This window comes from Thalassophryne amazonica, chromosome 14 (assembly GCF_902500255.1).
Source record: "Thalassophryne amazonica chromosome 14, fThaAma1.1, whole genome shotgun sequence".
Lineage (NCBI taxonomy): Eukaryota > Metazoa > Chordata > Actinopteri > Batrachoidiformes > Batrachoididae > Thalassophryne > Thalassophryne amazonica.
In genome coordinates, this window is record NC_047116.1 from 77,083,899 (window position 1) to 77,099,902 (window position 16,004).

The 16,004-nt window shown below is 40.3% G+C and overlaps 1 protein-coding gene across 5 annotated transcripts in view; it reads left to right on the top strand.

Moving 5' to 3' along the window:
• LOC117525003 (mitogen-activated protein kinase kinase kinase kinase 4-like) overlaps positions 1-16,004 on the top strand; it is a 276,208-nt gene that overhangs the window by 195,803 nt on the left and 64,401 nt on the right. For 3 of the 5 annotated variants that reach the window (XM_034186817.1, XM_034186818.1, XM_034186819.1), the window contains exons 14-17: positions 5,308-5,394; positions 12,422-12,577; positions 13,085-13,363; positions 14,457-14,539. In XM_034186817.1, the coding sequence (XP_034042708.1) occupies positions 5,308-5,394; positions 12,422-12,577; positions 13,085-13,363; positions 14,457-14,539 (605 nt within the window). Of the gene's footprint in view, positions 1-5,307; positions 5,395-8,785; positions 9,104-12,421; positions 12,578-13,084; positions 13,364-14,456; positions 14,540-16,004 lie in introns of all 5 variants that reach the window. The other 2 variants (XM_034186821.1, XM_034186820.1) reach the window with 2 other exon arrangements.

Consider the following 16,004-nt stretch of genomic DNA (forward strand, 5'->3'; position numbering starts at 1 on the left):
GCGAAAAGGGTACTAAGAGATAAGAACATACGTTTCCAGATGCCGTTTCCAGTGAAACTCCAGGTCTTCTACAAAGGAGAGACGTGCATCTCCAACACTGAGGAGGAGGCGACGAAGGACATGGTGGCCCGTGGGCTCCAGGTGGAGATCGTAAAACCAGCGGAGAACTGGACAGAGCAGATCAAGTGGCTAATGTGGACAATGAGCCTGCGAAAAAAATGGTCATGGGACAACGGAGACATGGCAAGGGTATAAACAAAAATTACAAGCCTCCAGGAGAGACCAGGACACCTGTTTAAAACACTCTAAGGTGAAATTTAGACTGATTCCAGAAAAGTCAGTAAGATAACTAAAGTGAGAAAACGCGTGCCTTTTATTTTTTCAAGACTGTAGCATTTTATATGGATTTTAGGTTGAAATATTAATATCCTTGCAAGCTAAGAGCATTGGGGCCGCACTTAAAGCTGTTGTGGACTTATGATCAATACTGACTCTATCAACGAGGGCCCCCTGCCCCCCGGGAACAGAAGACATCCCTCAGAGTGGACTGAACATCAGACGTCAGAGAAGGTCAATTCTCAGTCCTCAGTAAAGGAAGTTCCTTTAGTATTTTGTTGTAAGGTATTTATGTTGAAATTTTGTTATACTTTGTTTAAAGTTCATTATTGTTACTGTAGCAAAAGGGGAAAATATGACAGGGAAAAGAGGAGGGAGACAAGAGGAACAGAGAAAAATGACAACACCCAAAAACTGCATTAAAGTTGCCTCATATAATGTAAATGGTGTACTCAACCCAACCAATGAAAATGAATGTACTGTCGAGGCTTTTGTAACTGTTTCAGAGTCTACCGGTGGAAGCAACAGAGAATGAATTCAGGAAATGGGATAAAATATTTCTAGATACATCTGGCAGGAGCAGAGACTGAGGGTCAGGTACAGAACACTGCAGTTACCTAAAAATAAAGGCGGGTTGGCACTTCCCTGCCTGAAGAGCTATTATCAAGCAGCACAAATAAAAATACTGTTGAATATATACAGTCCTTCCTATTCAGCAAGATGGAAAGAAGTTGAGACCAGCGCAACGGATGGAGTTCCTATACGGGCTGTAATTAGAGACATCAACTTGAGAAAACATATTAGAGAAAGGACAAACCTATGGTTGGATACGTCACTGAAGATTTGGTTTGAATTAATTGTGAAAAATGACTTGAGAATACAAAGTAGATTATTAAGATGGATTGGATATGATTCTGAATTTATTCCAAATAGAATAGATAAGAGTTTTAAAAATTTGGGTCAGGATTCCTACAATATTTTGGGAGCTCTTAGAAAAAAGGACATTAAAAGTTTTTCAAGGATAAACGACCAATATAGTCTAACAAATCGGTATCAATATAGGTATTTGCAATTAAGGCATTATTTAGAACAAACAATAAAGGAAACCATGGAGGGGAGCGGGATTGAGCTTATTAAGATGTTTACTTTAGCATATGAATCAAACTGGGGAAAAAGCTAATTTCAAAATTCTGGAGGATTTAAAGAGAAATGACACGGTGTATATTTAAAAACAAGTGGGAGAGGGAGGCAAATACTGTCATATCAGTCGATGAATGGAAGGAAAATAACATGAACAGCAATAGAGAACAACTTGCTCCTTAAGGGCCCTGTCCCACTGGCGTTTAGGAGGATTTGCGTATGGATTGCGCACAAAATTGGACCATATTCGCCAAACATCCGCAATATCCATGTAACATGCCTGTATGAGTCGGCCGTCATCCGAACATGCCCGTGATTATCCGCAGAGGCACGCATGTCCGCAACCAGGATTTGTGAGCGGCTCAAAAATCCTGCTGCAGATGAGATCCGCATCACTGCCTGAACACATACTGAAGACATACGCAGGACATACACAACCAATGCGCCGCATATCCCCTGTACATCCGCTGATATCCGCAAACCGACGGGTTGGTGCGGCTTGGCGGCGGACCAGGACAGCGGCAAACAGATATGACGCGTGCCCAGCACGGCCACATCACGGTCGCAAATGGTATGTCGCACATGCAGACAGAGTGGCACGGATGGAGCGAGTGCATCACGGCCGCTGTGCCCCTCATGCCAGGATTTTTGAGTAGGTCAAAATCTGGATGCGGATAACATCTGCCTTACATACTCCATACATACTCATTCATACACAATACAGACTCACTCTGTGCGCTGTATATCTGCCGTTAACCGCTGGTTATCCGCAACTGACGGGGATTACGCTTGGCAGCGGACCGGGACAGTGTGTAAAACAGATATATTGCGTGCCCATCATGTCCACATCACAAACTAAAATAAGTTGTAGCGCATGTATACAAATTGGCCACGAATAAAGCGTTTTTACCACATCTGCTTTGCGGCTGATTTGCGGACAATCTGTGAAGGAAAAACAAAAAATATGTATTTATAAACCATAGTTCATGGCTACAGAAGTTGGAAAGTTTGTTCCTTTCTTCTTTATTTTACAGGTTTTATTTTTTGTTACACTGGTAACATATTAAAATTTGCTAAAACGGAAATAACCATCATGCCTTGAACCTAATTTTATTTGTGTACATGGAAAAATATGGTCAGTTTATGTTTGATTTAAAGTAAAAGGCAGAGGAAAGTTTCCCAGTTTCATTTTTTGAATGTCATGTTCAGTTGTAAGTTATATTTTGGGGGGAAAAAAGAGTTCACCAGCAGTAAGCAACATATTTTTTTATAAAGTTCAATAAAACAACATAATAAATAAAGAGAGTATCAGTGAAAACACTCATAGAATTGTGTGACTTTGGAGCTGTCAAACATTAAATATCAAACACATGAAAAGATAAAAGACAGATAAAAAGTGAATAGGCACAATATGACCCCTTGAATAATTAACTTATTGGATCCAAGACCATTTCATTTTCAAATTTGTCCTTTGAGTATTAAAATTTGGGTAAAAAGCATCATTAGACTGTTTAGATCCGTAAAATCTCTATGTGGCTGTTAATAGGGCACCCCAGTCTCGTTTGAACCCTACATATACCGCAGGATTTGACCACTTACGGTGACTACCGCTCCCGCTGTGCAATATATACACAGCATAACTTCACATGAACAAATGGTGTACTGTTTTGTTTTTGGCTGCAATCACCGAAGCAGTCGTGAAAAGTGTTTTTGTTTTTTTTGGGTTGTGGGGGGTTCCCAGTGGAGAAGGGAACACAAAGTGAGTGGGAGATGTTGTGTCGGTAAGTGTTAGCCTACACCACTCAGGGTTCTCAGCAGGATTTTTTTCTCAGCGTAATGGGATGGAAAAATCACCTTAAGAAGCCAGGCGTTTGCATACTGCTTAGGCTTCGCTCCTGCTGAAAGCGTTTCTTTGTGGCTTATAAAGGGCCTTCTTTAGTGTGTTTTAACTTGAAAAATGTAGAGTAATCAGAATTAATCTTAAAGTTAAAAAAAAAACATTTGTAAGGCTTTTCTATAGTAAACTGCTGTGTATAAATTAGCTCCTGTGCAGTTTTGGCCTGATGCCTAGTTTCTTTGGCTTCAGGTAAAGCTGTAACAAAGATAAAAAAAAAAAAAAAAACAAACTATGGCTTTCCTTAACAAAATTTGGCCCTCAAAATGCAGGCAATAGTGTTTCAAAGGGATATAAATGTAAAATGTTACTTTGGGTCTGGTCTCCCCTACAATACCCGCGCCTGGAGTGCTGCAGCACGGCTGTGGTCAGACTGGAGTGCTGAGACTTTGACACCGGGATAAGTTCTCCCCGACAGAATGGAGGATGTCTCATTTTGGGGAAAAACAGTTTTTGGTCGGTTGTAGTATGCTGTCTGTTTTACAGTGGAAAGAGGTATGATTTGATCTAAAACGGCAATTCGCTGTGATGTTATTGATTCCTGAACTTTACTCAACAGAGAGCCGCAGCAACTCCCGCAACGCACACACGAAGTGGAGGATATTATCATTATTATTATTATTTTCATGAGGGACAGTAACTAAAGTTTACGAACCAGAGAAGTGGGAGATATTAATATTTCAGTCCACAGTAGAGAACCACATCATTAGCTGCCCCACAAAAAATGCATGTTAATGACGAACGAATAAAAACTGTCTATGTGAAGTGGTGGATGATTCTCGCTTCTGTCCACAACAGCAGAAAAAGACTTTAATCAGTTTAATTAGAGACTTTAATCAGCAGAAAAGGTGAGTCACGACTGACATCTTTGATATAGGTTGATGAATAAACAATCAATGCAGAGAAATGAAAATGTTCCCATAACACACCCTCAAAAACAACATAACGGCCTAACTACAGTGTAATTTTTTTAGTATAATAACGCTGGTGAGAACCCTGCCAATAACCAGAGTAGCTGTTCTCTCGCCTGCAAAACCACCTCGACATGTTTGCCTCAGTCATAAACAAACCGCAGTACCACTTTCCACACTGTCCACTTTCCCACTGCATCGTCACTTTTTCTTTGCATTTTCACTTTGTTTGCATGTAATTTGCCAAAAACCCCATTGAAAATGCCATGTTTTTTCTCCCGGAAGTAGAGAAATTGTCATATGCGTTATATTTGACCCCTTTATTGCCCGCCCTCAAAGGAGACTGTGGGGCCAAATTAATGATTGTTAAAGCCTAATCAACGTTTCACCGCAAAACGTCAGTTTACACACACATTTGAGATATATCGGTGATGGTTATTAAAAGCAAGTTACTTTAGTTTGAAAAGTATTTAACAGATATTTCCCCAACATGTGTTGCTGAGCAGCAGGAAACATTAACAAGGTTCTTTCATTAGGACCAAGACATAAGACGGATAAACACATTCACCCCTGCAGTCAATTTACAGTCACCAGCTCACCTTACTTGCATGTCTTTTGGAAGAGGAAGGCAGCCTGAGCAACCCGAGGGAAAGCACGCAAACACATGGAGAACATGCAAATTGAACTCAGAAAGAACCATGTCAGACGTGAACCTGGGGCCTCCTCACTGTGAGGCGACAGTGCTAACCACTAATCCACCATGCCGCTCAGCATGTCAGCGTATGAGTGTAACTATGTTGCAGCAGTACAATATGATGACATAGGAGAACTTCACACCTATAAAAAATAATCAGAAATTGTGACTTAAATTAATGGGCAACAGTAGGTAAAACATTTTAAAGGGATGAAAGTAGCTTAATGTGTCTAAAGTTTCGCACAGTTCTGCAGGACTTTGATCAATTTGCATAGATTTTTCTTCCTGATACTGAACTAATGAGGCCATTGGTGGTTGCATTTGTTCCTCAGGAGTACATCCGGAGGCAGTTGGAGGAGGAGCAGAGGCACCTAGAGATCTTGCAGCAGCAGCTCCTTCATGAACAGGCCATGTTGCTGGTGAGTGGTTTGTTTTTACTGTGTTGTCTGAACCTGCAGCATCACATTCGATACATTTCTTCCGTTGTGCAAACTTTCCTGATTCAGTTTTTTTTCCTTCCAAACTCATTTTTATCAAATTGTTTGGATTCAGTTATGGCTTTTGTAGATCCTGAGGGATTTGTTAGATGTGGTTGTTTGTCAGACTTTAATAACACATAATGGGTTTCTGCAGGGGATGTTTGGATGTTTACAGGCCCCTCAGGGATGATGTCATGAGGAAACTAGTCATCCAGCAGGAAGACGGGGTTTCCCTCTGTTTTCATTTCAGATGGTCACATTTTTTTCACAGAGCTGTAGTCTGGTTATTAGTGAGGTTTACGTGACATTTATTTTTTTATTTTTTTAAACAACTCTTCTTCTCCTGGGATCACAGAGGATACCCAAATAAAGACCGGATATGGCCAGTCATATCCTCACTTGTATGTATCACACTGTTGTTTGGCACTGACTACCCACTCACCATTCAGAAATTTTTGAATGGGCAAAAAAAAGAAAAAAAAAAACTTGCGTTGCGTTATGACTGTATTTTGCATTTCTACTGAGGCAAAAGTTAAGTGTTGTGAATATGTGCTTTGTTTAAATTGAATATAACATTATTATAAGTGAGTTTTGTTGTATCCCTTTTATATAGCGAGAGCAGCTGAAGTCTATTGGGATATTAATTAATCCATCTTAACCAAATATTGACTTCTAGAAGTTTTGGGATGCCAGCTTACTGCCTGACATCTTCTACCAGATATGTCATTGGCAGTGTCGCCACAGTTACTTTGAAAAGTTACTTTATACAGTTATATTTATTAGTTACATTCAACTAATAAAGTAACTAGTAATCTAACTTGGTTATTTTTAAGATCCAGTAATCAGGACAGTAACTGATAATTACTTTGCTGATTGAAGTAACTTATAAAGTAACTTTTCAAAGTAACTGTGGCAACACTGGTCATTGGAATATTAACTTCACATATTTTTGGGATAATATTGTAGGTACATGTGTTCATATTATTTTACTGACCACAGGGGAAAATGAGGCAGGTTCTTCTTTTTTCTTTTTTTTTCTTTTAAAGGAGCATCACGTGCACCGGTGGTGCTCAGGTGTAGTTGAGATTTCATTGGTGTCATCGTCATCACTGGTGATAGTGTGCCCTGATATGGATTGCACGATACCGTCAAAATACAGAACGCATATTGGGCCATTTTAATTTTATTTTTTTTATATGCCAAGGAAAAATCACAAATATCGATTCATTTTGAGCTCAATAAACAGTTTGGTAATACTAGTAATACTGTGATATAATACTGTCCCTGTTCAAAAAGTTAAAAGTAATATGATGTCATATGTTCCATTTCCAGTTGAGATACTAAAGTGCCCACTCTGCAGCTTTTCTCTAATTGTGGCATCTTTCAGATTACTATGATTAACTTGTGTAGAATATAATTTATAGCAGCATTAGATTATCAAGATGAAAATTGGTGCAGTTTGTTGTTTTTATTTGGGGTATTGACATTTTTGTGTTCCATATGTATTTATTAGGCACGATTAAATTACACTTTGGGCCCATAGGTGTACAACCCCTGGCAAAAATTATGGAATCACCGGCCTCGGAGGATGTTCATTCAGTTGTTTAATTTTGTAGAAAAAAAGCAGATCACAGACATGAAACAAAACTAAAGTCATTTCAAATGGCAACTTTCTGGCTTTAAGAAACACTATAAGAAATCAAGAAAAAAATTGTGGCAGTCAGTAACGGTTACTTTTTTAGACCAAGCAGAGGGAAAAAATATGGAATCACTCAATTCTGAGGAATAAATTATGGAATCACCCTGTAAATTTTCATCCCCAAAACTAACACCTGCATCAGATCAGATCTGCTCATTAGTCTGCATCTTAAAAGGAGTGATCACACCTTGGAGAGCTGTTGCACCACGTGGACTGACATGAATCATGGCTCCAACATGAGAGATGTCAATTGAAACAAAGGAGAGGATTATCAAACTCTTAAAAGAGGGTAAATCATCACGCAATGTTGCAAAAGATGTTGGTTGTTCACAGTCAGCTGTGTCTAAACTCTGGATCAAATACAAACATGGGAAGGTTGTTAAAGGCAAACATACTGGTAGACCAAGGAAGACATCAAAGCATCAAGACAGAAAACTTAAAGCAATGTCTCAAAAATCAAAAATGCACAACAAAACAAATGAGAAAGGAATGGGAGGAAACTGGAGTCAACGTCTGTGACCGAACTGTAAGAAACTGCCTAAAGGAAATGGGATTTACATACAGAAAAGCTAAACGAAAGCCATAGTTAACACCTAAACAGAAAAAAACAAGGTTACAATGGGCTAAGGAAAAGCAATCGTGGACTGTGGATGACTGGATGAAAGTCATATTCAGTGATGAATCTCGAATCTGCATTGGGCAAGGTGATGATGCTGGAACTTTTGTTTGGTGCCGTTCCAAAGATGACTGCCTGAAGAGAACATGTAAATTTCCACAGTCATTGATGATATGGGGCTGCATGTCAGGTAAAGGCACTGGGGAGATGGCTGTCATTACATCATCAATAAATGCACAAGTTTACGTTGATATTTTGGACACTTTTCTTATCCCATCAATTGAAAGGATGTTTGGGGATGCTATCATTTTTCAAGATGATAATGCATCTTGCCATAAAGCAAAAACTGTGAAAACATTCCTTGCAAAAAGACACACAGGGTCAATGTCATGGCCTGCAAATAGTCCGGATCTTAATCCAATTGAAAATCTTTGGTGAAGTTGAAGAAAATGGTCCATGACAAGGCTCCAACCTGCAAAGCTGATCTGGCAACAGCAGTCAGAGAAACTTGGAGCCAGATTGATGAAGAGTACTGTTTGTCACTCATTAAGTCCATGCCTCAGAGACTGCAAGCTGTTATAAAAGCCAGAGGTGGTGCAACAAAATACTAGTGATGTGTTGGAGCGTTCTTTTGTTTTTCATGATTCCATAATTTTTTCCTCAGAATTGAGTGATTCCATATTTTTTTCCCTCTGCTTGGTCTAAAAAAGTAACCGTTACTGACTGCCACTATTTTTTTCCTGATTTCTTATAGTGTTTCTTAAAGCCAGAAAGTTGCCATTTGAAATGACTTTAGTTTTGTGTCATGTCTGTGATCTGCTTTTTTTTTTTACAAAATTAAACAACTGAATGAACATCCTCCGAGACCGGTGATTCCATAATTTTTGCCAGGGGTTGTATAAAAGGTTCACATCCTGCTCATACTGACTTCAAAGTGGTGCAGTGGTCTGGGTTTGAGTTTGGCCTAATTCTGTGTGTTAGCGGCTTCAGTTGAACTTGACCTTCCCTGTACTCAGGAGTATAAATGGCGGGAGCTTGAGGAGCAACGCCAAGCCCAGAAGCTCCAGAGACAGCTGCAGCAGGAGCAGGCTTATCTGCTGTCACTCCAGAAAAACAAGAACCTGGATAGTAGCAAAACAGGTCAGCAACAGAGCGTCAAACCTGCACAAAATCTTGAACCAGAGAGGGTAAATATCAAGGAGAACCCTGAACCAGATCCAGCAACGCAACAGCAGAACACAGACTGTGAGAGGACTAAGTCCAGTCAAAGTCTGGAGAAAACCAAACTACCTAACCTCCAAGGCTCTGCCCCTGACACCGAGCCAGTCAGAGAGGTGAACCCTCACAACGCATTGACATCCTGCTGACTGTTGTAGAATGCTTCTTCTGCCTACTCACAACCTGTTACGGTGATGGCTAGCTTCTGGTGTGGGATGTTGTTCATTTTCCTTCTAGACTAACTAACCTACTAAAATTCCTCTTACAAGCCGTTTCCTCTTATTTAAACAGTTCATCAATAATGTTTATATAACGGCTGAGTGGATCCTTACCATTTGATTGGTGCTTTGTATGTCACGTGACATGGATTATTTGTCCCATTTGTGTTGCGTTGCATTTAGCGTCCAAATTTGGTTCCATTTACCGTGCAAGTTTGGTTCCATATGTTTTGTACCATTGCACGCTACGAACCCTGCCCACGCACACACTAGTGGGGGCGGCTTTTAGCTAAACATGGCAGAGTTTGTTTTGCTGACGGATGACGCAACAAACAAATCCGTAAGCCGTCTGGAGGCATGAAGAGCTGTTAGGATGAAGTTAGGATGAAAAGTTGGACAAATTTCTGACGCTGGACTGAAGAAGTACACACTTTTTTCTTTTGTTTTTTCTTTGTTTTTGTTTGTTTGTTTGTTTGTTTGTTTTGTTGGAAGTACGCAAAGTCAGTGCACAGCATCACAGACTACATCATCAGAATTATTTTTGAACTATCTAACTGTTTTTCGAAGTTGACTGAGAACAATTTTGGACTCCTATTTACAGTTTGTGTTGGGCTGTTGATGTCAAAGCACCAGTGATGAACACCAAAATGTAAGTACCTTTTTCTGTTGTTTATAAATTAATATAAACAACAGGTGAGGTGATGGTCTAGTGGTTAAGCGTTGGGCTTGAGACCAGAGGATCCTCAGTTCAAATCCCAGCATTACCGGAAAATCACTAAGGGCCCTTGGGCAAGGTCCTTAATCCCCTAGTTGCTCCTGGTGTGTCGTGGGCGCCTTACATGACAGCAGCCTGACATCGAATGTGAGGCGTTGATGTGTAAATCGCTTTGAGCGTCTGATGCAGATGGAGAAGCGCTATGTGAATGCATTTACCATTTAATAAAATATCAAATGACAAGGATCTATTTTAGCGGTTATATAAAACAAATAATGAATGTTTTGACATTCTTTCAATGGAATGAATATTTAATTCAGTGAAAGATGGAATGTTCCATCTTTCACCTCATGAAATATTTGTACCATTGAACTCATAAACATTCATTATTTGTATATTGGATGAGTGCTGGTGTTGATATGATCATTTTATAGATAAGCAAAAGACACAAAAATGAAAATGTTGAGGGTACCAGTTTAACATTCATATTTAATAGAGATGCCCAGATTAGCTCTTATGTCATCTGAATCTATTACTATAAATACATCAGCCTTCTGCAATAAAACATTTCTATATTTAGATATTGGCACCTGTCCCCACCCGGTCATCATTGCAGTTATTCTATTGTGAAATTCATGGCTCTGTATGGAGAAACAAACAAAAGAAATTACGCCGTTGGACCGGACCACGTTTTTATGCCTGTATGAAATGTGTTGAGGTCACTGCATTTCTGCAGCGTGCATACAGTTAATTTAAACAAAAGGGTTTAGCTTCCAAATAACTGGAAGCTAGATAATAAGTGACTCATCCTGTCAGAGCTGAGAATAAAGGAGGAAAAAAAGCACAGAGGCCTCTATTTTTTTTTTAAGAAGTGACAGCCTGTTTATTGAACGTGACATGAGGGCAGGCCAGAGAAATCACGCTGTGTTTTGGCTGCACAATTGCTCCAGCTGCAGACATGCACACCCCACTTTAGCGCACATCTTTAAGTCCCATCACTGAATTTTAGAGTAGCAGGAATCTCCATGCTTATTTTGTGTTCAAAATATGTTGTCTGATTTCCACACTGTGCCACATCCTCAACACAAACATTTTCAGTGACAGTTGAGCGAATGTGGCGTATTATCCACAGTGCCTGTGGGTATTACAGAGATATGTCAAAAATATTATAAAATTCCTTGTGCACAGTCAGTTTTAATGCATTGTTTCCAAGCCTGTAATCATATACTGCAAAATTCAAACAGCTAAATTTCATCCCAGGGATGCCTGGCTTGATTTCATTCTACTTTTTGTCTCTGGGGTAGAGCTACAGCACAGTGTAGTAGTTCAGAAAAAGAAAAACGTAGAGATGACTCTTGGTGCAGTGGAACAGTGCATAATCAACTCATTTGTTTGTGGGAGAGAGTTTATGTGATGCATTGATTAGATTGTCTTTTTTTAGACAGGATAATATGTTATGTTATGGGATGAAGTTGTGTCACTCTGTGCGCGCCTGATCCCATCAGATGTCACCCTGGTTAGTACTGTGCTGGGAGACCACTTGGTAAAACCAGGAGCAGTACGTGCGTTTCACCTGGCAGGACTGGAGTTTGTCAGACAGGACATCAGACATAAAACCTGTCCCAGACTCCAATACACATCTCTGCCAGATCCACTGAGGAACCAGGGACAGCTGAAAGGAGAGGGGAAAAAAGTAGTTACACATGGATTTGAAAGCCCATATTGACAGATTTTACAGGTTTAGTAATTACATTTTGTGCTAGATTAGGATTCAGAGTGGTTGAAATTTTTATAAATGCTTATCAAATATCATCAGCCAGCACTTGGAATCAGAGGCACCGTACCGTAGCTGATAAATGATGGAGAGAGAGCAAGAGGTGAAGTGGAAGCAGCCCAGAACTGCAGTGGTTTAGACCTTTAAAAAAGTAGCAGTGAGGATGTGTGCAATGCAGGTGCTCAGGTTTTTATTTATTTATTTTTTGCTGTATTTGCCCATTATGATTTACCCTAACCACTAATTGTTACCAAAGCTTATAAACTCTATATTCTTGTACATAATATGTACATAAGGTTTTTAGTCTGGTTTCAAACTTGACTGGTACTGTAAATAAGTTTTCTGAAGTGTGTGTGTGTGTGTGTGTGTGTGTGTGTGTGTGCGCGCGCGCGCCAACACTTTCCAATGAATGTTTTCCACATGAGAAGTGCATGAGGGTCTATTCTGCTTGGGATGCAGTTGTCTTGTTCATAATAATGGGGGAATAATGTGGCAATAATAACATTGCTGCACTTGCCTGTGTCTGTGTTTGCACAGATTTCTGATGTGCTTGTACTCCTGCACTCCTGTTAGTACTCCTGTTAGTACTGAGCATCTCTGTGCTGTGGTGGGAACATAAACCACAGCACCTGGCGGCTTCTGTCCACTTACCCACCTTTCTATGCCCTCAGACATACTGGCACCATGTCCTCAATCTATGGCTAATGTTTGTGTGTGCCCTGCTCAGGCTGATGAGCGGTATAGGAAGAACATTCAGGGTTCACCCCAGTCTGCCCAGAACAAACCACAGCAGCCTCCAGTGCCACCACGGTCTGAGTCTTCCTATCCCAATGGGAACTCTTCCTCTGATGCACCTGGAATGCACCAGCCTGTGGAACCACAGGTAACCACAATGACAAAATTGCAGTCCACCTGGACTTTTTCTCTGCCTTTTCTTTCAGAGATCTGGTCAACCAGCATGATATTTTGGCGGTTCAGATGCTTTTGGCCCCCAGTCAACATCCACTGTTATGTTCTTCCTTAAGCATTTTGTAGAGTTGAATCTTCATAGGCAAAGCAAAGGCTGGTGGTATTCATCATGTGTAATGACATTTTCAAACTGTTATCTTCAGGAGTTACACTTTTTTCAGGTTCTACCATCGGGCAGTTGGATCCATCGCCTGTTTAATGTCTCCAACCTTTTGACAGAATCTTTATTTTCAGCCAGAAGAAACCTTCACTGTGGTGGAAGCTGGTGGTAGCTAATAACTAAAGTTCCAGCTTTTTTTTTAACTAAATGTTTTTACAGCATAAAGGACTTGATTCAAAAGTATAAATCACTTGCATACAGTCTGACCTGACCTACCCAAATACGAGTATCTCGTATCTCCCTTTTTCCCCCATCTGGAAGGTTTGTTCACATCTGGCTGCTTTAAAGAGCAGCAGCATGGCTTCATCAAACTCCTCTGCCACCTCCCCACCCATCATGTCTCGGTCTCACTCCTTCAGTGATCCCTTCGCTCCTAGCTTTGAAAATCTTCTCCAAGAACCGCACCAGCTGCCCTGTCACCATTCGTCTTCATATCCTTCCTTCTCATCATCAACACCTGCACGCACTGACTCGCAGTCACAACCTCAGGCTAGAGCCTCATCCTATGAGCCAGCCTCCGCAGAGGAGGTCCCACCCAGGGTAAGGATGGGAACAGCAACAACAACAAATCCTCTGGTGTAGACTGGCAGCAAGTATAGCTAGACACAGTTTTTGGTTTGAATAACTAAAAATTCCAATAGTATCTCTGCAAAAGTCTAATATTTTGCCTTTTCCTGCATTAATCTACATACATATATATATATATGCTTTTAAATTCAAAGTATGATCAGCTGTAGTACCAATGGGGCAAAAATTCTTGCAGAAAAATATGTTTGTATTATATCCAGGTATTCGAACAGGGATACATAAAACACTCATATTTGTTAGCAGCTTTGAGTTCTTTCCCTTCACAAATATTCTTTTTTAAATATTACGCTTAGTTCTTCTCAGGCAGTCATGTGTTTTTCTGAATTTACCAAAGTAGTGTCATATGAAAGAGTTTTTCACAATGGCACAAATTTTACACTTTTCAAACTTTCACAAATTTGTGGAATTTCAAACCTACACATAGGCATTTGCAGTGGAGTTTTTCGTTTAGTGAAGTAGAGAAACTAAAATGATCTTTATTTCAGTCTTGAAATCCATGCATCCATATTGCTTATTTCACATTATCTCCAACCTCCAGTGCTGCACTGAGTGCATCGATTTGTTGAGTCACTCTCCAAGCAGATTCTGTTATTTGATGGGTTTCTTGTGCTTTGGATGTAATTCAGTTGTATGCTAGCAGAAGTTAGGATTGGCAGCTGTTTGGGAACTACAAGTTATGTAACATTGTTTTTTTTTCTTCCCCATTATGTTTTCTCATATTCATATAACATCAATCAGACCCCAGATACAACAGCTTTTCGGATAAACGTCTAGCTCAGAAGCTCTACGACCGTCAGCCACAACCTGTGATCAAACCTTTGATTACTGGTTTATAGGCCGCCGACTGTCAGAACTGAGCTGTCGTGGTAGTGTTGGTAAATTATTCCTGTGGCTCTTGTGTCACTTAGGGCTGTTAAAATGAGTGTTGCTGTCTTATAGACTATTCGTCAGTGCATTTTGTGGTTTCATGCATCCGCTGTCCTGTCAAATGATTTCATGCTTTCAGTCTGTATGTTTGAGCTGGTCACTGTCTTTATAATGAAAGGTTCCTGTCAGGACTACATCAAGGTCTCCGGTGTCGTCACGGCGAGAATCGCCTCACCATGCTGTCCAACGCAACTCTGCCAGGTAAGGCTAAACTAAGCAGTGTGATTTGTCGGAATCTTGATGTTTGTTTTGAGAACACTGTTGCAGACACTTCCCCTTGTGCTTCATGTTTCTTAATTCTTAATTCAGACTTTGCCTGCTGTTTCTAAAAAAAAAAGTTCACATTGACTGTTCTCTCACATGGTTGAAGATGTATGTCCCCTTCTTTATTGAGAATAAGGTTTACAAAGTTACTGCACTGAACAAAATGGAGGTGATGATGCCAAGCTGTCATCAGTTGTCACATGTCAGCTGTTGTCCGTGATGTATTTTCATTTAATTGTTAAAGGTTGGTGATGTTCAGTCAGTGGTTGGGAGAGGTTACGGATGTGATTTGGTGATTAGTTTTGGAGTAGTTGTTCAGGCTGCAATATTATATTTAATATATTATACAATATACAATACAATATACAATACAATATACAATATTATTATTATAATAATATATTTTTTAAAGTTAAAGAGTTAAAATTACTGACAGTTCATTCATTCACTCATTTTCTGCCACTCGTCTGTTGGCAGCAGACCAAGCAACTCATCATACCCTATTCTTGAAGTTCTCTAACTCTTTTTGGAGATTCAGAGATATTCCCGAGCCAGTTGGGAAATATGATCACTCCAGCGTGTCTTGGGTCTTCTCCGGGACCTCCTCCCAGTTGGACATGTCTGGAAGTTCTTGCTAAGGAGACGACCATGAGGCATCCTCACCAGATACCCTGAACCAACTCCTTTTAAATGTGAAGAGGTAGCGGCTGTATCCAGTTATTCGAGCTTCTCACCCCGTCCTAGAGTGTAAGTCCAGATACCCGACAGAGGAATTTCATTTCCAGCTCTTGTATCCAGACCCTTGCTCTTTCAGTTATTACCCAGAGCTTATGGGCATTGGTGCGGAAACAGAGATCCTCACCTTCTGGCTCAACTCTTTCTTCACTAAGATGGTTCGGTACAGTGTTTTTTGGACATCAGACGCAGCCCCATTCTATCTGTCAATCTCACACTCCATCTTAACCCCACTTCTGAACAAGACCCCGAGATACTAGAGCTCCTACAGTGTTTGTGATTGAACCAGTGTGTGAGCAGAGCAGGTCATTGGAGGATTCACAGAGAAGGAAGTGGAATAATCTAGACATCTGTGGGTGCAGAAGAAGGGTAATTTACACAAAGGAGGAGTAAGTCCTAAATGGAACTGGTGGTTATCTCATGATAGCATCATATTGATATCAACCCAAATACAGTCATCACTATGCGTCTGAAGTTTCGTCCTTCAGCTTTCATGTACTGAGAAAAACCCTACAGTTTCTGCACTGTAATGTTTCTTAATCTTCTGCCTCCTGCATGATGTACCCAGGCCCAACTTCTCCCCTAACCGAACGGTGTGTTTACAGTTACTGAGTACACGTGTGATGCCTGCAACCTCCTGTTGTGTGCTACATGTGAAAAAGCACCT